Consider the following 24054-nt stretch of genomic DNA (forward strand, 5'->3'; position numbering starts at 1 on the left):
GGCACTTGATGAACGCCCTGAGGCCATCTGCCGCCCAGAGTGCCCTGGCAGGAGGCCGCACAGCAGCAGAAGCAGCTCCTCCAAACGCTGTTACTTGGTGCCACGGCAGATCCGAGGAGAGGCAGGATCTGGCCCTTGGCATGGGAGCTCTGGGGGGCTCTGGGAGCATCACCCTCCTCCGCCCGGGCTGGGATCCTGCCCCGAGGCTGGCAGGGAGAGGAGCACCTCTGCTACTCCTGATTTACGCCATGGTGGGGTCTAACTCCCTGCAGTGAGCAATGCCACGGCAGGGCCTTGCCTGCGCAGCCCAGCTGGGTGTGCGGGGGGGATGCTGCGAATGGCTCACCCCTCCCTGAGCCCCGAGCGATGCATTTTTAATGGCAAATAGATTAAAATAATAAATAACGCCAGGGGAAGCTCTCGGTGCCCTCAGCCTACCGGTAAAAACGGTGCCCCCCACCGCGGGCAGCGCTGGGGCGGGGGTGGAGGTGTCCCTGCTGCGAGGAGCTGGGCCGGAGGAGCCAACCCCTGGGGTGTCAGGGCTGGGGCAACCGCTCCAGAGTTCGGCTCCCTGCTGGGGAAAGCTCCTTCCCTTGTGCCTGCCTGGGATTTCGCACCCCGCAGCACTGCCGCAGGGCTCTGCGTGTGCGGTTGTGTGGCCTCCGCTTTAGGACAGGATGTGCTTTGTTGAGCTGCAGCTTGGGGTGGGCTTGGATTTGGTTCTTGGGGGGTTTGGCTGAGTTTTGTTGTTGGTTTGGGGTTTGTTTTGTTGTTGGTTTGTTCTTTGGTTTGTTTTTTTTCCATCTTGTTCAATTTATCAAACGAATTGAACTGAGCATCCAAAGGAGGAATGAAAGTGGGAAACGCTCCCCGGCAAGGAAATTGTTCTGGCTGCCTCACCAAGTGGGGGGAGGCTCCCTGCCCCTAAGGAAATTCCACCCAGCCCCCCCCCCCCCGAAAGTTGAGGACTTCGTTTATTTGTTTATTTCCTTTTTTACTTCACTTTGAGATGCGTTTCTCTGTGCTGGGCTGGCACTCTGCAGAGCAAGCCGAGTGCCTCTGAGGGGAGCAGAAATAGATGCACTGCTTAAACCAGGCCTGTTGGAGAGGCTGGGAAGGAATGTGAGGAGGAAAAGAAAAGAGGAGAGGGGAAAGGGGAAGATTAAATTAGAAAGAAAGGGGAGAAAAGCAGGGAAAAATGATAACAAGAAAAAAGAGGGGGAAAAAGGGGGGAAAAGAAAAAGGGAAAAGAAAAAAGAAAAAAGGAAAAATGGAAAAAAAAAGGAAAAAAGGGAAAAGAAAAAATGGGAAAAAAAAAGAAAAAGGGGGGAAAGGGAGGAAAAGAAAAGAGGGGAAAGGAGAAAAAAGGACAAAAGGAAAAAAGAAAAAAGGGGGAAAAGAGAAAGAAAGGGAAAAAAGGGAAAGAAAAGAAATTAAAAAGGAGGGGGAAAAGGGAGTAAGGGGAAAAAGGGAGGAGAAAGAGAGGAAAAGGAAAAAAGGAAAAAAGAGGGGAAGGGGGGAAAAAGGAGAGAAAGAGAAGGAAAGGGAAAAAAGGAAAAAAAAAGTGGGGGAAATAAAGGGGGGAAAAGAGGGGGAAGGGGAAAAAGGAAATAAAAAACAAGAAAAAAAAGGAAAAATAAAAAGAGGGGGAAGGGGAAAAGAGAAGAAAAGGGGAAAGAAAAAAAGGAAAATGAGAAAAAAAAGGGGGAAGGGAAAAAAGGGGAGAAAGGGGGGGAAAGAAACGGGGGAAAAAAAAGAAGGAAAAAAGAAAGAAAGAAAGAAAGAAAAGAAAGGAAGGCAAAGGAGAGGAGAGCTGAATTCGCTGGCAAATACAATAGCATGGAAGAACCCCTCCAGCTCCGCAACGCTGCTCGGTTAATTTTAACGGGAATCGGGCCGGGATCTCTCCGGGCAGGCTCGGGGCTGGCAGGTTCGGGGCTGGCCGCTGCCGGCCCCGGGCTCAGCCGCGCTCGGCTCCGGTGTCCCAGCCTCGTTTCCCGGCCCCGCTCCGCTCCGCTCGGCTCTGCCGCAGCCGGGGCCGGCTCGCTGCGGCGGCTGCGGGCAGCTCCTCGGTGATTTAATTAAACGCTCCCTAGGAAGGGGGGAAAAAAATCTTCCCCCAGCTGGCTGCGGAAAGGTGCTGGGGAGGCGCAGGGCTGCGGAGCCAGGGCAGGCGGCAGGGAGATGGACCTTGAGCAGCTCTTGCCGCCCGGGCCCGACAGGCAGAGCCAAAGCAGCCTCGGCCCGCGGGTTTGTAGGGTGGAGGCTGACACCGTGTTTGGGGCTGGCAAGCGACAGAGCTGGGCAAGGTTAGGCACTCTTTGGTGCTGCCAACAGTGTGAGGTGATCTCAGACCCATCCCCTCTCCTCATCCTCAGCCTTGAGTCTCGTCTTTCATCCCTGTTTTCATTTCCATCGCCATTCTCATTCATATCCTTATTGCCACCCCTGTCCTGATCCCTGCGCCATCTTCATCCCCATCCCTTGAGCTATCCCATCCCTGTCCTGTTCCCATCCTTATTCTGTCCTCATTCCCGTCCCTACTTCCATCCCTGTTCCTCTACTGTCCCTATCCCACTTCCCATCCTATCCCCATCCCCCTTCCTTGTGTCCCCCACCCCCTCCCAGCAAGAGCTGCCAGAGGACAGCAGCAGAGCCCAGCGAGGCTGTGCCTTGGCAGGGGCCCAGGACCTGCTCATTTCCCTAAAAGCTTCCCGCTAAACGCTCCTGCTCCTGCTCCTGCTCCTGCTCTGCAGCAGCCGCTTTGCCCCCCACCAGCACCAATGTGCCACAGCTCCACCTCGCCCAGCCTGGGGCACTGAGACCTGCTGAGCCCCACGGAGCATCCCTGGGGAGCTGGGTACCAGCTGTGCCCTGTAGGGCTGCATGGGGCTGTTCAGAAGGGCTTGTGGGGGTAAGACAAAGGGCAAGGGTTTGAAACTGGAGCAGGGGAGGTGTAGGTTGGAGACCAGGAGCCAGTTCTGCACAGTGAGGGCAGGGAGACATTTGCCCCTTGTCCTGTGCCCAGGCTGATGTGGCACCATGCTCTCTCCTTCACCATGCCAGGGGCACAGGAATGCACATCAAAGTGGAGAGAGCAGCTAAATCCTCCACTCTGGAGCACCCACAGACCCTTTGGGATTGTTTCTCCCCCACACCCCCCAATTTGGCCTCCTGCAGCTCTGCAGGGATCCTCTGCCCCTGCTAAATGCTACTATTTACCCCCACTTAGGTGCCACTTGGGTGTTTTTTGCCCACATTTGCCAGCTCCTACAAGGGGAGGCAAGGATGTGACACAGGCATGATGCCAGGCCCTTGGAGCTCAGGCCCTTGGGTGCCACCCTCAAAGGCCACCAAGCTCTGGGCAGTCACAGTGGGGAGGATAAAGCCACAGAGCTACTCTTCAGCATGGCACAGAGCCCCTGGACAGGGCTGGTGTCCCTGCTGCAGAGGGGCTCAGGCAGGGCTGTGCTCAGCTGTACCCTGGTGCCATCCAGCTCCTGTCAGAGCTCCATCCCAGCTCCAGCTGTGCTCAGGCTGATGGCTCCTGGTGACCATCTGCCCACAGGCCCCGAGGTGGAGCTCAGCTCCAGGCTGGGCAGCTGAGTGTGATCCAAGCCAGCTTTGGCCAAAGGCAGCTGGCTCCTGCCTGAGCTCTTCATGAATCTGGAGCCACCAGCTCCGTGCCAGGCCAAACCTGAAATGCACTGGCAGCAGGGGCAGCCGTCCTGGCCGTGCCCTGCAGCGCTGCTCTCCCGGGATGCTGCTGCCTGGCACCTCCTGCACGCCCGGGTGAGGCTGAGCACCCACCAGAAAGCCAAGGCAAGGGCCTGGCTCAGGCCTCCCCTCCTGGGCTGCAGAACCTCCACTCTGGGGCCAGGCTGAGGGCTGTGCAGTATGGAGAGAAGGCTGCAAGAGACACCTTGGAGCAGCCTTCAGGTGCCTGGAGGGGCCACAGGACAGCTAGGGAAGGACTTCTGGCAAGGGCTGGGAGTGACAGGACAAGAGGCAATGGATTGAAGCTTGAGGAGGGCAGAAAGAGACTGGAGATGAGGAAGAAATTCATTGCAGTGAGGGTGGTGAGGCACTGGCACAGGCTGCCCAGGGAGGCTGTGCATGTCCCCTCCCTGGAAGTGTTCGAGGCCAGGCTGGATGAGGCCCTGAGCAGCCTGGGCTGGTGGGAGGTGTCCCTCGTGGCAGTGGGCTGGAACTGGATGATCTTGAGGGTCCCTCCCCACCCAAAGCCTTCTGTGAGGCTCTGAAGCTGTGAGTCTGTCAGAGGCTGCCTGCAGCAGGCACAAGCACCCAGCCAGCTCAGCCCGGGGGCTGCGGGCAGAGCAGGCACAGGCACAGGCACAGGCACAGGCACAGGCACAGGCACAGGCACAGGCACAGGCACAGGCACAGGCACAGGCACAGGCACAGGCACAGGCACAGGCACAGGCAGGCTGCTGGGGGAGGCTTTATTGGTATGAAAAGGTACATAAATAATTCTGTCCCTTTCCCAGAGCAGGCCAGGGCCAAGGTCCAGCTCAGCACAACTTCTGTGAGGTCCTTGTGGCTCAGCCCCACTGCAGGTTGGGGGGGATGTGCCACCCCCCGGGCGGGGGGGCCCGCAGGGATGGGGGCAGCTCCTGCAGGGGTGGCCAGCCCGGCGGGTACTGGAAAGGTGCTGGTTTCTCAGGCAGAGCACTGCAGAGGGCAGAGAAGGATGGGACAGAGGTGAGCCAGGGCTGGCTCGGTTTGATGTGGCCCTCTGCTAGCCCCCAGCGTCGGGGGGAGGCAGCAGAGGAGGGTTTGGTTATCCATGAGCAGCTGCATTCACCCCCTCCCCAAACCCAACAGCAGAGCTGCTGCACAACCACCCCCAGCCCATGCCAGCAGCTGGTGCTCACTGACACAGCACAAGGTAAGGCTTGGGGGTTTTTGGGGGGGACAGACACAGTGGGTGAAGCCCCCCAGGATGCCCCCTCCTCCCCTCCCCCCAGCTGCTGGCAGGAGAGGCCTGGGCCTGGCAGTGAAGCTGGGAGCAGGGCTGGCCCCGTGCCCCTGCCATCCAGCCCCAGGAGCTCAGCACTCTGCACACAGCTGAGTGGTGAGGAGAACAAGCAGCATCAGGCAGATGTTCCCTTCCCAGCAGCCCCCATCCCAATCCAGCTGTGCACTGCCCAAAGGACAAGGACCCCTCGGAAACAGGGGCAGTGCCAAAGCACCAGCGTGTGCCAAGAGGAGCAGCCCTCAGCGCCGGGGAGAGGCTCCCCCTGCAGCTCGCAGCCTGGCAAACACTTGGTCGCTGCCTCCCCGCCCCCGGCTCAGAGGGGTAGGCTGCTGGGGCAGCACAGCTGCCCGGGGGAGCACAGGGGGCAGCACAGCTGCCCGGGGGAGCACGGGGGGCAGCAGTGCCAAGGCTCCTGTCTGTGGCTGAAGGCAGCCCCTGGCCGGGGCAGGGAGCTGCACCTTTCCCACCTATTCCTGGGCACAGGAAACTCGTTTGCTCTTCAGCCCAAGCCCTGACACAGCCTTCCAAGCTTCCCAGGCCTCTGCCTCCGATGCTGATGCACCTTTTGAATTTGAAGAGATCCAATCAGGCTCCTTTAGAGCAGGCCCAGAGCAGCAGCAGCCTCCTCTCCCTGCAGGGCCCAGGGGCAGCCGAACGCCAGCGCCAGGAGTTCAGTGCAGCGTTTGCCAGGCAGGACAAAGTCACCTGGGCTGGCAGCCAGCCCCCTTGCTGGGGGGCTCTGCAGAGCTGAGGAGGGGACCAGGCTGCTGGGGCACTGCCAGCCCCTTCTTGGGCAGGACTCTTTTTGTATCCCAGTCAGGGGTTGCTGCTCGCACGGGCAGGGCAGCCCTGCAGGGGGCGGGGAGCAGGCAGGGCATGAGCACGGTGGCACAGGGCAGCTGCCAAGGGAGGAGCTGCAGGGTGAGCATCAGAAGCAGCCAAGAGGGGGGATGCTGCCTGGGGCCTCAGTCCCCTGGGGTCTCATAAGACACAGGCTCTGGCAAAGGCTCTCTTAGAGCTGGAGCACTCACCATGCCCATGAGCGTTCTCTGCAGCGGTCAGCAAGGGGCAGGGATTTGCCCTGCCACAGGCATTAACAGGATGCCCTCCCCTGCCCTCTGCCAGGCTCAGGAAGCCTGCAGGCCTCAGGCTCCTCTCTGATGGACACCCAGCAGCACACCCGCAGAGGCACTGCGTGCCCTCTGGCACCGGGGGCAGAACCAGCCACAGCCTGGCACAGCCTGGCAGCTGGGAGCTACACCAGCCCCAGCCCAGCTCTCCAGACTGCAGTGGCAAACTCTCACTTAGAAATGCCCATCAAGTGGTGGCCTCCCAGCAGTCTGCCCCTTGGAGCTCAGCCTGGCAGGAAGAGCAGCTGCACCAGGCAGAAGACGGAGCTGATCCAGGGCACACTGCCAGGGAGACCTTCTGGCAGCCTTTCAGTACTTCAAGGGGCCTACAGGAAAGCTGGAGATGGCTTTTTCCAGGGGCCTGTAGCTGATAGGCCAAGGGGTGATGGTTTGAAATGGGAAGATTTGGATTAGGTACATGGAAGAAAGGTCCCAGGCTGAGGGTGGTGAGACATTGGCACAGGTTTGCCACAGGGGTGGGAGATGGAACCACTTCTGGGAAACGTCCTGGGGTTTTCACCTCCCAGGAGCCATGGCAGGTGAGGTTGTTTGGGGCTCTGAGCAAGCTGCTCTAGCTGCAGGTGTCCCTGCAGGGATGCTGGACTGGATGAGCTTTAAAGGTCCCTTCCAAACCAAAGCACTCTGTGATTCTGTGGAGTGCTACCCTTCAGCCCAGGCAGCTCCTGGCCACTGGGCCACTTCTGCTCCAGCATGGTGCTTGCCTTGCACTGTGCTCCACTTGGAGACATCCCAGGCAGCAGCTCCACCTGCCAGGTGTCCTGCTAGAAAGCCTCAGCAAGGCAGAGACACGAATCTGGCTACACTCACAGGCTGAGGCTTAACACAGCCCCAACTCCCCCTCATGTTCTGAGAGATCACACAGCCAAGACCCCTCCATCCCAGCCTGAATCCCTTCTAGACAGTGCTGCCAGAGGAGGCAGAGCTGGAGCTGGCTCTGCAGAGCCTCCTTTGGGAGCTGCCTGCCCTCCAGAGCACCTTCTCCACTGTTTTGTGCAGCCTAAGGAATGGTTCTTCCTCTCACCAGCAGCCAGGCAAGCCAGCCCCTGGGCAGCTCTCATCCCAAACTCCCCACAGCACACCCTAGGCCCTGCCAGAGGCTCTGCCACGGCTCAAGGACCTCGAGGACTGCAGAGGGGAGATGCTTCAAAGCATGTTCAGGAGCACAGGGAGCTTCCCTGGCAAGGCAAAAGAACTCCTCTGGCAGCCAAGGCAAAACACAGAGCACTGGGGCTGGGGAGCACGAGGGCAGGAGAGAAATGCCAGGGACAAGTGTTGGCAAGGCCAGACAGAGGAGGAGAAGCTCTGAGTGGTTGGGGTTTAGCTCCCGTGGCAGATGGCTTCTGGGCCTGCAGGGACAGAGGGGCTGGGTAAAAGCAGAGCTCTACCAATCCCAGGTCCTTGGGCATCTCTGGAAGCAGCAGGGACCAAGTGGTTCTGCAGGTCTGGAGATCCCTCTGGCTGTGGTGAGGGCTGTCTTCTGGAAGAGATGATCTACCCCAAGACCAAGGGATTCAAGGGCAGGACAGGGCAAAATGGGACACGTGAAGTGTAGAGAGCAGCAGAAGGTCACAGCTGCTGGTGAGCCCCTGCCCGGGGGGCTGATGGATGGAGCAAACAGCCAGCACTGAGCCCAGACAAGCACCAGAAGGAGGATCCTGCCCAGCCCGAGCACAGGCAGGAGAGGAGCAAAGAGCAAAAGAAGAGAAGTGAGCTCTGGCTGCTGCCCAGATGCAGCCCATTAAGCCTGCGGCACAGTCAGGTGAGCGAGGAGGCAGCAGCAGGCGCCTGGAGCCGAGCAAAGGCTGCCAGGAGGAGCTGAGCCCAGCCCCTCCCTGCCAGGGACTGGCAGAGCTGTGCAGGCAGAGGATGTGGAAGCTGGCAACAGACGAGACTGGGCTCCTGCCACCCAACTCCAGGTATTAGGAACTCAGCAAGGAGCTGGCACTGTCCCTCCAGACATGTTTGGGCACTCTGCAGAGCCCAGCAGCACTCTGCCTTCCCCAGGGCAGCAGCTGCAGGCAGCAGGGCCTGGCTGGTCCTCTGGGCATGGAGGAAACATGGGCACCCACCTGTGATGTGGGCATGCAGGAGCAGATCCACTGAGTCTGCAGTGTGTGCCAAGGGCAGGCAGTGCTGGCAGGGTGAGTGTTAAATGGCTCCTGTGGAGCTGAGACCACCCTGCAGCGCTGGGGCAGCTCTGGAGTGCTCAGCACAGACAGACACCTGCTGGAGCAAGGCCAGAGGAGGCCACAGCAATGATCCAAGGGCTGGAAGGGCTCTGCTGGGAGGCCAGGCTGAATTGGAGGTGTTCAGCCTGGGGAAGAGGAGGCTCCAGGGAGACCCTCTGGAGGCCTTTCAGCACTGAAAGAGGTTGAGCAAAAAGCTGGGGACAGAGTTTTGAGCAGGGTCTGTTGTGCCAGGACAAGGGGGAATGGATTGGAACTGAAAGAGGGAGATTGAGAGTGGAGAGAAGGGAGAAATGTTTGCCACTGAGGGTGCTGAGAGCCTGGCCCAGGGTGCCCAGAGGGATAGCAGATGCCCCATGGCTGGCACCACTGCAGGTGAGGTGGTTTAGGGCTGTGAGCAGCCTGCTCCAGCTGCAGATGACTGCAGAGAGGTTGGACTGAATGACCTTTAAAGGTCCCTTCCAAGCTGAGCCATTCAGTGGCTCTCTGACCACCTGCACCTTCTCCTGCCCCTCTGACACCCCTCTTGCACATCCTCCTCTGCACCATGCAGGCCAGAAGCAGTGTCCAGCCCCTGTGCCCAGCACCCAGCCCCTCACAGGCACTCCCCAGCCACCAGTACCTGACACTCTGAGCTGTGCTCAGTCTCTTTGCTCGCTTCTCCAGCCAGTCCTCAATGGTGCCAGGTGGGACATCTGCTCCCTCCTGCTGCAGCTCCTTCAGTCTCTGCTCCCCTGGAGAGGACAGAGAGAGAGAGAGGCTGACCAGGCACTTGCTGCAGTCCTTTCACTCCATTACACCTGCTGCACAGTGTCTCACAGTGGAGCGTTTGCCATTTGCCTGTGGTGGCCTCTCCTCCTCCAGCACTGTCCACCTGCCACCTGCCTCCTGGCTGCTGACAGCTCCAGCCAGCCAGAGCCGGGGACAGGAGCCGAGCTGGTGAGCACGGCTGCGGCTCGGGCACGTCGCTGAGGGGAGCCTGACACCTCCCCCGGGCAGGCTGTGCCCACCCTCGCCTCACACGGCCGCTGCTGGCCCTCAGCCGTCTCCAAAGACCTGTGCCTCCAGCTGGCAGCAGCCACTTTGCCCCCTCTGCCCGCTTGGGTGCGAGTGACAGGGACGTCTGTCCCGATCGATGCCGACTTGGCAGGCGCTGAGGCTGCGAGAGCGCAGCCGGGAGAGGGCATCGGAGACACTGTCAGGGCTGGAGCATCTCACCCAGCCCAGGACACATCCCCAGCTCTGCACGGGCAGGGCAGGAGCATCTTACCCAGCCTGGGTGTAAAAGCAGAGCAGGTCACAGAGGGGGAGGGGAGCAGGACCTGTACGGGCTCACACAAGCTCGGAAGGAGCATGGCAGGGTGCCAGGAGAGGGCAGCCTGAGCTCCTCTCAGCTTTCGACCCCTCTGTCACCTTGGGTGGCACTGCGGGGGGCAGATGCCCGCAGGCAGCTCACCCTGCTGCTCTCTCCTCTGTGGGCACAGAGCCCAGCGCTCCCCAGTCACTGCCGGTGGGCACAAGCCAGCAGCTGCCCAGCTCGCAGAGCCCTCCAGCGCCCCTGGGCGGCGGTGCCCAAGCAGAAGGGCGGCGAGAGGCGGGCAGGGCGCGCAGGAGATGCTCGGAGCCATCAGAGCTGCAGCCCAGTGGAAAGTTCCCACCCGACAGCCGCGGCGACTGAGTCTGTGCCAAGCAAACACTGCAAAGGAAGCTGAGGTCATTCTCCTTCACCCTGCGCGGAGCTGGATGCCACTCGGGGATGAGCCTGCCGGCGGCCCCAGCCCGCCGCTGCCACCTGCGGCTGTGCCACCCGCGGCTGTGCCACCCGCAGCTGTGCCACCCCACCGCATGTCACCCGTGCGAGCGCAGCGGCAGCCGGCTGCAGACAGGGTGCGAAATGAACGTGGCTGGGGCAGGGGGAAGGATCACTTCATCCTGGCGGTGGCAACCCATTGCTCATCTGCCTGCTGCATATGAATGAGGGCGGCAGGAAGGTGCCAGCGGCGATGGCTCATTTGTCACGCAGCCCTTTAAAGGCGGCTGCCGCGGGTGGCCGTGTCCTCAGCACCGCCACACAGCCGCCCCGCCGCGCTCCTGCCGCCCAGGTGCTGCTCTGCAGCCCACCGATGAGGCTGCAGCCGCAGGCAGGGCTGCTCACTGCTCCTGGGGTGGCTCCCAAGCAGCAAAGCCCAGGCAGAGCTGGCTGGGGCCAAGCCGACAGCCTGGCCCGGTCAGGGAGCTGGGGGAGCAAGCAGCTCAGCCTGGGGAGCCGAGCACTGCTCGGGAGAGCTGAGCTAAGCTGCCAGTTTAGACCTCCCTGTCTGGATCACAGCCACCTCATTTCCCTGGCTTCCAGGTTTTAGGTAGGTGTCTCCTGCAAGCCAGAGCTGATGTGGTTTAATCAGAGGGCTGGAGCACCTCTGCAGGGAGGCCAGGCAGAGAGAGTTGAAGGCTGTTTGGCCTGGGCAAGAGAAGGCTCCAGGGAGACCTTAGAGCAACCTTCCAGTACCTGGAGGGAGCTAGAGGAGAGCTGGGGAAGAACTTCTGGCAAAGGCCTGAAGTGACAGGACAGGAACAATGGCTCCAAAGTGGAAGAAGCTGGATTAGGCAACAGGGAGAAACTCTTCCCCAGGAGGGTGGTGAGGCACTGGAACAGGTTGCCCAGAGAAGCTGTGGAGCCTGCAAGCCTGGAGGTGTTCAAGGGCAGGTGGGATGGGGCCAGGAGGAGGTGTCCCTGCCTGCAGCAAGGGGATGGACTTAGCTGATCTTTAGGGTCCCTTCCAACCCAACCCATTCTGTGACTCTCCATCTCTTGAGCACCTGGACTCATCCCACCTCAGCAGTGGTTGTGACAAGCTTCAGTGAGGCAGGGAAGAACACCCCCGAGGTAAACCTCTTTCACCTCTACCTACCACCTCCTCACCCCACTCCAAGCCCCCGCAGAGAACAGACCAAAACCTGCCCTAAGGCCACTGCCCCAGGAGCTGGGGAGAGCCCCCAGACTCCAGCAGCCTTGTCCAGCAAAGCTCACTCACTGCTCCCTGCTCCAGGCTCCTGCTGGCCTCCACGAAGCCCCAGGTGGCCAGCCCAGAAAGCTACCCAGCTGGCTCCCTGCTGCTGCAGCTCCAAGCACCACTGCTCCAAAGCACTCCAACCCTGGGCTCGGGAACAAGGCTCTGCCCACCTCAACACACGCCCACCCAAAAGGCAAATCCCAGTGTCCCTGAAGCACTCCTCCCCCATCCCAGAACCACCAAACCCACCAGGAGATGGGAAATGCCCTCTGAAAGGCACAGGAAGCCTGAGGTGTAACCACACACAGCCACAGCCTCCCCCCAGCCTGGTGTGCAGCCAGCCAGGCTGCTGCAGCATGGCAGGTGTGAAGGTGCTTCCCTCCCTCCTCCTTCCCACTGGGGTGTTTGCTTCAAAGCCTAATTACACCCAATTCAGTGAGTGGCTGCAGTCATGAAGTGCCTCCTTAACGATGCCAGAGTAGGAGGTCAGACTTATCTTCTCTCCCCAAGCACTTCTACCCTGAGTTTTCTTCCACTACACTATGTGAGATGCAACCACCAGCACCTGCAGGTCACCCAGCAGAGAGATTGAGATGTGATCCCTCATCTCCCTCCCTGGGCAGAAGATGTGGCAGCCAAACCTCCCTGGGCAGAAGATGTGGCAGCTCAAACCTCCCTAGGCATAAGATGTGGCAGCTCAAACCTCCCTAGGCAGAAGATGTGGCAGCTCAAACCTCCCTGGGCAGAAGATGTGGCAGCTCAAACCTCCCTGGGCAGAAGATGTGGCAGCTCAAACCTCCCTGGGCAGAAGATGTGGCAGCTCAAACCTCCCTAGGCAGAAGATGTGGCAGCTCAAACCTCCCTGGGCAGAAGATGTGGCAGCTCAAACTCCTCCAGAGCACAGAACAGCAGCAGACAGCAGCCAACTTGTGACCAGCAGCACAGGAGAGATGATTCTGCCTCTCTGCTCTGGTCAGACCCCACCTGCAGCACTTCCTCCAGTTCTGAGGCCCCAGCACAAGGAGGACCTGGAACAGCCAGAGAGGGTCCAGAGGATGATCAGGGGGCTGGAGAACCTCTGCTATGGAAAAAGGCTGAGAGAGTTGATGCTGTGCAGCCTGAGAAGGCTGCAGGGAGACCTTAGAACAGCCTTCCAGTACCTCAAAGGGACTACAGGAGAGCTGGGAAGGGACTTTTGACAAGGGCTGGAAGTGACAGGATGAAGGACAATGGATGGAAGCTTGAAGATGGAGATGAGGAAGGAATTCTTTGCAGTGAGGGTGGTGAGAGCCTGGCACAGGTTGCCCAGGGAGGTTGTGGAGCACAGAATCACCCAATGTGATCAAAGATCACATTGGGTGATTCTGTGCTCCACAACCTCCCTGGAGGTGTTCAGGGCCAGGCTGGATGAGGACTTGAGCAGCCTGGGCTGGTGGGAGGTGTCCCTGCCCACAGCAGGGGGGTTGGCATTAGATGATCTTGCAGGTCCTTGCAAACCCAACCCACTCCCTGTGCCTCTGAAGCTGCCAGGGCCCTGGCCCAGAGCAGCTGCAGGAGTCAGTGCCCCACGGCCGAGGTGCAGCAGCCGCCTGCGAGTGCTCTGCTTCTGCCGCTGCTTGCTGCGTGCAGCTGGCTGAGCACAGCCCCCCCTGGCAGCATCCCCTGCACCCTTTCCATCACAGGGATTTACTGCAGACGACCACCCAGCGGTGCCCTGAGGCTCCCCTGGCAGCTGTGGCTGGCTGGAGCTCAGCGGCGGGGCTGAGCCCTGTCGATCCCAGGCGCGGAAGCGCCGCAGGTTAGTGAGGAGCCAATAACTTTAAGCAAGAAGGCAGTAATTTGACAGTGACTTCTCCTGACACCACTGCACTTAACCCGACAGCCTGGAAGTGTTGTGCTGATGAATGATGCAACAGATGCAGAAGATGAATGCTCTGATGCTGCAGCAGCTGGGAAGAGTCCTCCCTCCCTGCCTGCCTGCCGAAGGTGGGAACTGTTGCGCGGTGAGGAGGATGCTCTACAGGGTGCAGCCATGCTGGAGCCAAACTAGGACAGGTTCTGAGCTGTTACCCAACAGCAAACTGCTCAGAGTTGTTCCTGTTACACCCATGAGGCTGGCACACACTAGGGTGAGCTCCCTGCCTTGGTAAGGCCAGAGGGTAAGGATAACCTTTATCCACAGAATGCTACTGAACAGAGATCCAGGGTCAGGGTCAGTCTCTACATGAGACCACACCTGCAGCACTGCCTCCAGTTCTGGAGCCCTCAGCACAGGAAGGACATGGAACTGTTGGACAGGGTTCTGAGGAGGCCACAAAGATGATCAGAGGGCTGGAGAACCTCTGGAGGACAGGCTGAGAGAGTTGGGGCTGTCCAGCCTGGAGAGGAGAAGGCTCCAGAGGGACCTTAGAGCTGCATTCCAGTACCTGAAGAGGGCTAGAGGAGAGCTGGGGAGGAACTTTTCACAAGGGCTTGGAGTGACAATGGATTGAAGCTTGAGGAAGGCAAAGTGAGACAGGAGATCAGAGCAAATCCTTGGCAGTGAGGGTGGTGAGACACTGGCACAGGCTGCCCAGGGAGGCTGTGCCTGTCCCCTCCCTGGAGGTGTTGGACTGGATCATCTCTAGAGGTCCCTTCCCATCCCCACCACGCTGGAATTCTTCCCTCCATCGCATCCCTCCCAGCTCTCTGTGGGCCCAGCTGATCCCACTTAGAGGTCTGTGTGGTGCTTCCTCTGTTGGCTGTGCTCAGGCAGGACTTCCATGCAGCAGCAGCAGAGGTGAGCAGGATTTGACTCCACCACCAGGCACCTGTGCCCAAGCAGCAGCGCCGCGGCGGGGGCAGCCTGCCCGGCCACTGCCTCTGCCAGCCTAATTGTTTCATTAAATGTTTGAGTGGCTAATACAAATGCAAGGCTTCCAAGTGCTCTCCCAGGAACCAGCTCTTTCACCAGCCAATTCTCCCCTCCCAGCTGACCCAGCCGACAGGAGTCAATACCCAGTAACAAGTGTAATTGGCAGTGAGCTGCTCGAGCGCGGAGCTGCCCCCGCCGTGCCGCTCTGCTCCGGGGACTTCACCTCCCCTGCAGTCAGCAACCTTCACCGACTGCAAACAGCCTGCCAGGAGCCCAGCACCGAGAGCCTGCAGCAGGGAAGGGCTGGGGAGAGCTCCTGGGTGAGCAGTGAGGAAGAGGAGGCCGAGCAGGGCTGGCTGGAGCTCTCCTCCGCTGAGCAGCCTGTCGAGGTGGGGTTACTGACTGCCGGCGCTGCGCAGTGATTGATTCTCAGCCCCCCTGGGGACTCTCAGACTGACTCAGCAGGGTGAGGACTGAAGGGTCCTGGAGAGCTGCCTGCTGCCTGGGCTCACCAGAGCCTCACCTCCCCACCCTGGGCCCTCAGGAGGCTGCAGCCCGTGCACACTGCACAGCTGATGCACAGGCGTGCAGGGACACAGCCCTCCAGTGCTGCAGCCTGCGTTTGCCAGGCTCCTGGCACAACAGTTGGCTGCTCCCTCGTGGTGTGGGCACCAGATCTGCTCAGAGGCTGGGCTCTGCCTGAAGGAGCCTTGCCAGCTGTTCAAGGAAGTGATCCTTCCTCTGCTCCACACTGGTGAGGCCATGTCTGGGTGCTGCACCAAGTAAGGCAGGGTTGGGAGCAGACCACCTCCAGTGGAGACCTCAGGCAGTCCCTAAGTTCTCAGCAGCACCTCTGCCACATTCTCTCTAACCACCAAAGTCCCCAGCCCTGCAGGGAGGGCAGAGCTGCCCTCTCAGGGCAAGGAGGTGCTCCTCCTGGAATGACCACGTTCCAGAGTGCCCTGCAGACTTGCAGCGAGGCAGCAGCTACCACTCACTCCCTGCCCAAATTCAATCTCACCCAAAGAGCCACGAGCAGAGGCTACTCTGGCATCCCAGACCCCACATCCTCTCCTCGGGACAGCAGGTTGGCTTGTCCCAGGAGATGAAGCAGCAGCAGCTGCCCGGTAGGAGCAGAGGGGTGGGGGAAATGCGGCCCACGGGCGGCAGGGGAAGCGATGTGGCAGTGCCCTCTGCTGCTGGCAGCTTCCACTCCCTGCCTGGCAGAACCCCGAGGGCTCCCGAAGCCCACGCTGCTTGCTGCAGGGTGGCAGCAGCCGGGCTCAGCCCTGGAGCCATGCCTGTGCCAGCAGAGCAGCAGCAGAGAAACTGCAGCACTTGCAGCCCCGCCGCAGGCTCGCCCCCTGCAGCAGCTCCCCCTCCTCAGAGACCCTCTCCCACACAGAGGTTGGAGGACTCACCCTGAACCTGGGCACTCAGCTTCTCCAGGTCCTGCTCTGTCATGTGGGAAAATCTGCAGTTGGAGCCAAAATCACACTGGCCTGGAAGAGAAAGGCACAGAGCAGGATGGCAGCTGCACAGGCACAGGGCTGCCCTCCCAGTGCCATGCAGACCCCAGCTCCACCACCCTCGCACAGTGGGCACAGAGGCCCAAGCCCTGCAGCCCCCTGGAACAAAGACACAGGTCAGAGCTGTCCAGAGGAGGCAGGGCAGGCCCAGGAAGCAGCTGCTGAAGCTCACAGAACTCACCTGTTTGCAGAAACTTCCGACAAGGCTTCTTGGTTTGCTCCTCCTGCAGGATGGCAGCAGCATCTAGGGCAGAGGGCACAGAGCAGGCTGAAGAGCTCTCACAGCAGCACCCATCCTGCTGTGGGCCCAAACAGGTCAGTGGGTGAGAAGCCTTTTGGCATTGCCACCAGGAACTCAAGCCACAGACTGCCCAGGCAGGTTGTGGATGTCCCCTCCCTGGAGGTGTTCAAGGCCAGGCTGGACGAGGCTTTGAGCAACCTGACCTAGCAGAAGGTGTCCCTGCCTATGGCAGAGGATTGGAACTGGATGATCTTCAGGGTCTCTTCCAACCCAAACTGTTCTATGATTGATGATGTGTGAAACACCAGCCCTTGTTTGCACCTCAGCCTCTCACTGGCTTGCAGACATCACCTTCTTGGCCTTCTGCTTGGTGCTTCCTCCCCGTGCCAGCAGGGGAAAAGCAGCCCAAGGGGAAAGCAAGAGCTCTGCAGGGCTCCTGAGCAGCTGAGACAGAGCAGGCTCCCAGGAAAGCTGCCAGGCTCATAGAGCCCAGTGCTGAATTGCCAGTGGACACCACTGAAACGTGTCCAGTTCTGGGCTCTCCAGTTCAAGAGAGACAGGGAACTGCTGGAGAGCCCAGAGCTGCTGAGGGGACTGGAGCAGCTCTGCAAAGAGGAAAGGCTGAGAGCCCTGGGGCTGAGAGCCTGGAAAAGAGCAGCCTGAGAGGGGATTTTCTCAGCTCCTCTCCAACTCTCCTGTAGCCCACTTCACACACTGGAAGGCTGCTAGAAGGGCTGCCCAGAGCCTGCTCTCCTCCAGCCTGAGCAACCCCAAGCCTCTCAGCTTGGCCTCACCCTTCTGATTAAGCCCCACCAGCTCTGGGCTGCAGAAGGCACCTGCCTCACCTTCAGAAACCAGAACTCACTTTGCTCTCCAGCTCCTCTGCCTCAGGTTGGCTCAGGATGCTAAGAGAGATTTTATCTGCAGCTCCTCTGCTCACAAACAGCTTCCCAATCTCCTCCACCTCACTTTGAGTCCCAGCTGATGTCTCCAGCTCCTCCTTCCTGCACCCACAGGAGAGCTGCCTCTGAGACTTTGACAGCAACAGCATCACAGGGCACTGGCACAACCTGAATCCATCACCAGTGCTGATTTGTCTGTCCCCCCTCCCCTCACTCAACTCCTCCCCAGCCCCAGGAAGGGAGGGGCAGGCTGCTGGTAGCACCCACCTCGGAACAAGTCGTACCAGACTCTCTTAGCTCTGAGGTGCTGCACTCCATTGAGGTGTTTCTTCCTGTTGTGAAGGTTGTCCTGGAAGGACCTGTCGCAGTAGTCACAGAAGTATCTCTTCCCCATCTCCCTCTCTCACCCTGGGAACCCTCAGGCAGCTCCTGGGTGCACTGCCATGTGTGCCCTGGGGATGGAAGAGCCAAGAGTTACAGCCCCTGCTTCCAGAGAGAACTGGGATCACTTAGGGCTGGCAGGCAGAGAAAGAGGTGAGGCACAGCTCTGCATATTCTGCGCCAGCACAGCCTGCTGGGGCAGCCTCTGCTCCACAGGCACAGGAGAACAGGCCTGGGGCTCCATTTCCTACCTGTTACCCAAGGCAACAACACCTCTGCTGGAGGAAGCCTCCTCCCCCGAGCATGCTGGAGTTCAGAGCACCCAAAACAGAGACCTCTCAGTGCCAACAGCTCCCAGCCCCAGCCTGCACCAGCAGAAAGCATCCCACGTGCAAAGAGAAGGAGCTGGAGGTCCATGCCACAGCCTCTCTAACCACAGCCAACCTCCACACCCACCTGGGCAAGGTGAGGAGGAAACTCAGCAGGAGGTGGTTGCTCCACCACCTGCAGCATTTGCCACCACTAAGATCACCCCAGCCAGCAGGAATGGACCCTCAGCTCCACTGAAAGCAACCTGGGGCTGCCTGCTCCTGCTCCTCCCACTGGGAGAGGGGCTCAGCACCTGCACTTGTGTGAGTCTCCTGCTTGGAGGCTCTGCTGTGCAGTGTCAGGAGGGCACGGGGCAGAACTTGGGTGCTCTCAGCAGGGCTGGGTGCAGATCAGCCCAAACGTGAACAGGGCAGGTGGGCTTGTGACAAGTGCAGCTTTGTTGCCACTCACTGTCCCTTCTGGAGGTGTGACAGACACCCTGGATCCTGGGAGCTCTCTCCTGAGTGACACAAAGGCACCTGATAAATGCCAGCAGTGGATGGAGTGGGAGGTAAACTCCACAGGCAGTTCTCCAGGTTTTGACACTTTGACAGGCAAACAACTGGCAGGGAGAGCAGCAGGAGCAAGGAGGACTCTGGAGCTGCAGCAGGGCAGGAGCCACCTCAGCCTCCCTGCCAGCCCTGGGACCACAGCAGCAGCTGCAGGTAACCCCTCAGCACCACACTGCAGCAGCTCTGCCAGCCTGTCCTGCCAGCCACCCCAGCACCTGATGGGCAACCCTGCCAAAGTCCCATCCCCTGAGAGCTGCCCTCAGCATTCAGCCCCTGGAAATCACTCAGGCCTCACACCACAACCAATCTCCTCCAAATGCTGAAGCTCCCCTGACTTGAAGAGGTTCAACAAGGGCAAGGGTAGGGTCCTGCACCTGGGGAGGAAAACCCTGAGGGGTGACCTGCTGGGAAGGAGCTCCATGGAGAGGACCTGGGAGTGCTGGTGGACAGCAAATTGCTCAGGAGACAGTGATGTGCCTTCGTGGCCAAGAAGGCCAAAAGAAAAGTGTCACCAGCAGGTCAAGGGAGGTTCTCCTGTCCCTCCACTCTGCCCTGCTGAGGCCATGTGTGGAGTCCTGGCTCCAGTTCTGGGCTGCCCAGTTCAGGAGAGGCAGGGAACTGCTGGAGAGGGTCCAGTGGAAGCTGCAAGGCTGCTGAGGGGTCTGGAGCAGCTCTGTGAGGAGCAAAGGCTGAGAGCCCTGGGACTGAGAGCCTGCAGAAGAGCAGCCCCAGAGGGCATCTGAGCAGTGCTCAGCAAGAGAAAAAGGTCCTGTGGGGGGCAAGAGGCTGGGGCCAGACTCTTGTCAGTGGTGCCCAGGGACAGGATAAGGGGCAGTGGGCACAAACTGGTACCCAGGAGGTTCCTTATGAGCAGGAGGAGAAAGTTGATTGGTGTGAGGGTGCTGGAGGCCTGGGGCAGGCTGCCCAGAGAGGTTGTGGAGTCTCCTTCTGTGCAGAGCTTCCAACCCCAGCTGGGCACTGTGACCCTGGGCAAGCTGCTGTGGGTGCCCTGCTTGAGCAGGGAGGGTTGGAGTGGCTGATGCCCAGAGGTCCCTTTCAATCCCACCCTGCAGAGACTCTCAAGGTGAAGCACCTTGCTAGCTGCTGGTCAGCCCCAGCCCTGCCTGATGTGGCACTCCAGCTCTGCAGAAGCAGCTGCTGGGCATGGGGAAAGCAAAGGGGATTCTGCAGTGGTCCCACACAAGTTTCCCCAGGAATTCTGCACAGGAATTCTGCCTGCAGAAGCCCAGCAGCAGCCAGCTTCTGAGATCAGGCTTCAAGCTTCTCCTTTCATCACCCTGACAGCAGTAACTGCAGAAGCTCCTTCCCTGGCAGCCAGGGCAGAAAGTCTGGGCAGATTTCAGGCAGGCAGATCCCTCAGCCTGAGGGGATGGCTCCCAGATTCTCCCAGCAATTCCCACTGCAGGGGATGGATGGAATCAGAGAATCATGGGATGGTTTGGGTTGAAGGAGACCTTCAAAGGTTATCCAGTCCAAGCCCCTGCAGCCAGCAGGGACAGCTGCAGCTAGAGCAGGTTGCTCAGAGCCACAACCTCACCTGCAGTGGTGCCAGCCATGGGGCATCTCCCACCCCTCTGGGCACCCTGGGCCAGGCTCTCAGCACCCTCAGTGGCAAACATTTCTCCCTTCTCTCCACTCTCAATCTCCCTCTTTCAGTTCCAAACCATCCACCCTTGTCCTGGCACTACAGACCCTGCTCAAAACTCTGTCCCCAGCTTTCTGCTCAGCCTCTTCCAGTGCTGCAAGGCCACCAGAAGGTCTCCCTGGAGCCTTCTCCTCTCCAGGCTGAATAACCCCAACTCTCCCAGCCTGGCCTCCCAGCAGAGCCCTTCCAGCCCTTGGATCATCTCTGACCCTTCTCCAACAGGTCTGTGCAGGGCTGAGGAAATGAGAAAAGCAATGAGAGGAGCATCAGCCTCTCTCTGAGAGCACCCCTCTGAAGATCACACTCAACACTTATTTCCATCTCTCTGAGCACTCAGGCCGGGGGCTGACAGCTCCCAGCAGCAGCAGCAGCAGCAGCAGCAGCAGCAGCCTCAGTGCTCCGCAGCTCTGCGCCCGGCGAGGCAGGAGGAAGGATCTCATTTCCCCACACACCTCAGGCAGCCAACAAGGAGCATTATCCAGCTGCAAACAAGAGATGGTTGCTAATTAAACCCACCGTGGTCACGATGAAACGAAGGCAGTGTAGCTGCCTGCGGCAGGAGCCTTCGGCTCGGCCGTTTCCTGGATGCTGCTCTGCAGCTGACTGCAGGCAGAGGCAGCGCTGGACCCGCAGGCAGCCGCAGATGCTTCCAGATGGGCTCTGGACCTGCTTCAAACTCTGTGCACAAATCCATCCCCCCAAACCCCAGAGCTTCCTAGCTTGCTGCTCATAAGCATTAACCAAAAACCCAGCTATATCCCCTGCCATGAGCCTCCAGGAGCAGCCCCAGAGCCCCTGCATGGCTTTGCACAGCAAGAGCTCCCGGAGCGCTGAGGGCGACCCTCAGCCCAGCACTGCCAGAGCAGCTCTCAGACAGGACTCAGCACCACAGCGTCCCAGGCTGGGACCACAGGGTTAAAGTCTTCTGGGACAGCTCTGAAAGCCCACCAGGGATGGGGACTCCAGCACTGCCCTGGGCAGCCTGAGCCAAGCCTTGACAGTCCTTCTGGGGAAGAAATTGTTCCTCATGTCCAAGCTAAACCTCCCCTGGGGCAACCTGCGGCTGCTTCCTCTCAGAATCGCTAAGGCTGGAAGAGACCTCCAAGGTCACTTGTTCCTTGGGAGAAGAGACCAACCCCCACCTGGCTCCAACCTCCTTCCAGGGAGCTGTAGAGCCAGAAGGTCTCTACAGGTCAATGCTCTCACAGAATAAACCAGCTTGGAAAAGACCTCTTGGATCATCGAGTCCAACCTGTCACCTAACCCTTCTCATTCACTAACCCCTGGCACTCAGTGCCTCATCCAGCATCCTCTTAACCTCCTCCACCACCCCCCTGGGAAGGAGCTTTACTGCAGCACGTTCAGAGTCACTGAGCTGGTGTCTCACTCATCCAGCCAAGGTGCTTGGGAGAGCTCCAGGCAGGGTCCTTTGTGCACCATCCTAGATCTTTCCTTCTCACACTGCTGCCTTAACTCTCCCTCTTGTGCTCTGCCAGCTACAGATTCTAGTGAGGACTCCCTGGGGGGGTCTCTCACTGACTGCTGTGAGATGTGGGCAAGGGGAAGGAAGAAGGTGACCCAGGACTGGGCACAGAGCAGACTCATTTCTGTCTGGTGTCACTGCTTTCCTCCACGCTGAACGTTGAGAGCCACTGCCAGGCCTTGACCTCAATTTCCCCCCAGCCTCGGGGCCATTTCAGCCACTTTGGCCATGGGATAGATGTGCAGTTAATTAAATCCAAGTGTCAAGCTGATGACAGTGAGCTGCCAACTTCAGTCTGCTCCTGTCTCTGTGGGAACATGTGGAATGCCAGCACAGGCTGCCAGCACCTTCACAATGACACAGGCACAGGCTGGTTTCTATTGCAGCCACTGTAAGCCCACAACTCGGGGCCCACACAACCCCAGCAGGGTGGGGGTTGGAAGTGACCTCTGGAATTACCCAGTCCAAACCTCCTGCCAAAGCAGGGCACCCACAGCAGCTCACCCAGGACCACACTGTCCAGCTGGGGTTGGAAGCTCTCCAGAGAAGGAGACTCCACAACCTCTCTGGGCAGCCTGCTCCAGACCTCCAGCACCCTCACACCAAACAGGTTTCTCCCTGACCATTAGCCAAAACCCTGCCAGTGGCAGCAGTTCATGGGGTCCTGGGGAGGCATCCTGGGCTGGCTCAGGAGCAGTGTGGGCAGCAGGACAAGGGAGCTTCTTCTGCCCCTGTACTCAGCACTGCCCAGCCCACCCCTTGAGTGCTGTGTCCACTTCTGGGCTCCTGAATTGCAGAGAGATGTTGAGGTGCTGGAAGGTGCCCAGAGCAGGGCAGCAAGGCTGGGGAGGGGCCTGGAGCAGAGCCCTGTGAGGAGAGGCTGAGGGAGCTGGGGGTGTGCAGCCTGCAGAAGAGGAGAGGTGTCTGCTACTCTCCATGACAAGAGGGGAAGGGGGAGAGGGGAAGGGGGAGAGGGGAGGAGAAAGAGAAAGGTTCAGGGTCTTTCAGGTAATCCTTAGCAGTTAGCTTTGAAAAACAACAGCAGAGCCTTTCCAAGGGCAACACATTCACAAGGCATGGGAATAACTTCAGCACCTTCCAGCCTCTGCATGGACTCCCAGCAAAGCTCTGCCCTCCTCCAGAAACCCTCCAGATCTCCCCAGCAGCTGCACCCAGGGAAGCAGACATCAATAAATCAAGAGCCATGGCTGTGCAGGCAGAGCATGTGCCCCTCCCGAGCAGCCAAGGCAAATTGAAGCAGAGAACAAGAGAGCCACTCGAGGATTGGCTCTGCAGTGCAATGGGGATGCTCTTTTAACAACAACCCTGCCAAGGGACAGCTTCCACCTGACGATGTTAACGGGGCCCTTTGCCTGCCCTCCCTTTCCAAAGCCAAACCTGAGCTGTCCTGGGGCACCTCTGCCCTCGCTCATGTTCCATGGAAAGATAAACATGAGGAGAAGGTGGCAAGCAGGGACATGAAGGTTTCCACCTCAGTTAAGGCACATGGAGCCATGTCATGCCCCTCATGAGGCCTCTGAAGCAGCTGCTTGAAGATCCACTGGCTTTCAGGAGCCCTATTACCCTCCTTCTGTTGGACTGCAACAGTAACTGAGTATTGACAGCAATCATAGAGTCACAGAACCGAGCAGGCTGGGAGAGAGCTCCAGGCTCAGCCAGCCCAACCTAGCACCCAGCCCTGGCCAACCAACCAGACCATGGCACTAAGTGCCCCAGCCAGGCTTGGCTTCAACACCTCCAGGCACGGTGACTCCACCACCTCCCTGGGCAGCCCATTCCAATGCCAATCACTCTCTCTGACAACAACTTCCTAACAACATCCAGCCTAGACCTGCCCTGGCACAGCTTGAGGCTGTGTCCCCTTGTGCTGTTGCTGGCTGCCTGGCAGCAGAGCCCAACCCCACCTGGCTACAGCCTCCCTGCAGGCAGCTGCAGGCAGCAATGAGCTCTGCCCTGAGCCTCCTCTGCTGCAGGCTGCACACCCCCAGCTCCCTCAGCCTCTCCTTACAGGGCTGTGCTCCAGGCCCCTCCCCAGCCTTGCTGCCCTGCTCTGGGCACCTTCCAGCACCTCAGCAGCTCTCCTGAACCGAGGGCCCAGCACTGGACGTGCTCCCTCTGGAAGCGTTGCCAAGCCCTGGGGCAGGCTGCACCAGCCGGTGCTGGAGCCTGCCCCTGCAGGGGTGTCAGGGCTGTGGACAGGCGGTGCCGAGGGCCATGGCTCCGTGGCAGCGCAGGGCTCCCGGCTGGGTCCGGTGACCTCCAAGGCCTCTTCCCAGGCAGCGGCTCCGTGATGCAGGCTGCCCTGAGCCCTGCTGCCTGCCGCAGCTTGCCCAGGCAGGAGAACCCCCGATCGCTCCGGCCCTCCCCAGGAGATGCGCAGCAGCGGCACTAACACCGACCTTCCCCCTCCGCTTCTCCCTCCGCAGCCCGCCCCGGCCAGCAGCGGCCCCGGTGCCCAGCGGCCCCCCGGGACTGCCCCCCGGTGCCCCCCGGCCCCGCAGGGCTCATCCTGCAGCCCTGAGAAAGAGTTCATCTTATTTGACCGTGGCCTTTGCCCCAGGGCCGAGCGCTCCCGAGGCTGACCCCGGCTCGACAGGAGCGCAAACGGAGACTCACCCCGCGGCAGGCCCGGGCCGCACCGCACCGCGCAGCGCAGCGCAGCGCCCGCCGCCACCGGCGCCTACGAATCCCGGCAGCCCCCGCGCCGCCGCCGGCGCCTACGAATCCCGGCAGCCCCCGCGCCGCCGCC

General features: G+C 59.9%; 1 protein-coding gene across 2 annotated transcripts; it reads right to left on the bottom strand.

Moving 5' to 3' along the window:
• Window positions 1-969: 969 nt before the first annotated feature.
• On the bottom strand, window positions 970-23967 carry ZMAT5 (zinc finger matrin-type 5). 2 transcript variants are annotated; one of them, XM_064168521.1, is made up of 6 exons: window positions 23922-23967; window positions 17141-17325; window positions 15912-15974; window positions 15623-15703; window positions 8959-9070; window positions 970-1110 (listed from the first exon to the last, which is right to left on the bottom strand). In XM_064168521.1, the coding sequence occupies exons 2-6, from the start codon at window positions 17265-17267 to the stop codon at window positions 975-977; spliced, it is 519 nt and encodes a 172-aa protein (XP_064024591.1). In that variant the 5' UTR covers window positions 17268-17325; window positions 23922-23967; the 3' UTR covers window positions 970-974. The 2 variants fall into 2 exon arrangements, with proteins under 2 accessions (XP_064024591.1, XP_064024592.1); XM_064168522.1 differs by lacking the exon at window positions 970-1110 and adding an exon at window positions 4450-4692.
• Between the last annotated feature and the right edge of the window lie 87 nt (window positions 23968-24054).

Source organism: Pogoniulus pusillus, chromosome 30, assembly GCF_015220805.1.
Source record: "Pogoniulus pusillus isolate bPogPus1 chromosome 30, bPogPus1.pri, whole genome shotgun sequence".
NCBI lineage: Eukaryota > Metazoa > Chordata > Aves > Piciformes > Lybiidae > Pogoniulus > Pogoniulus pusillus.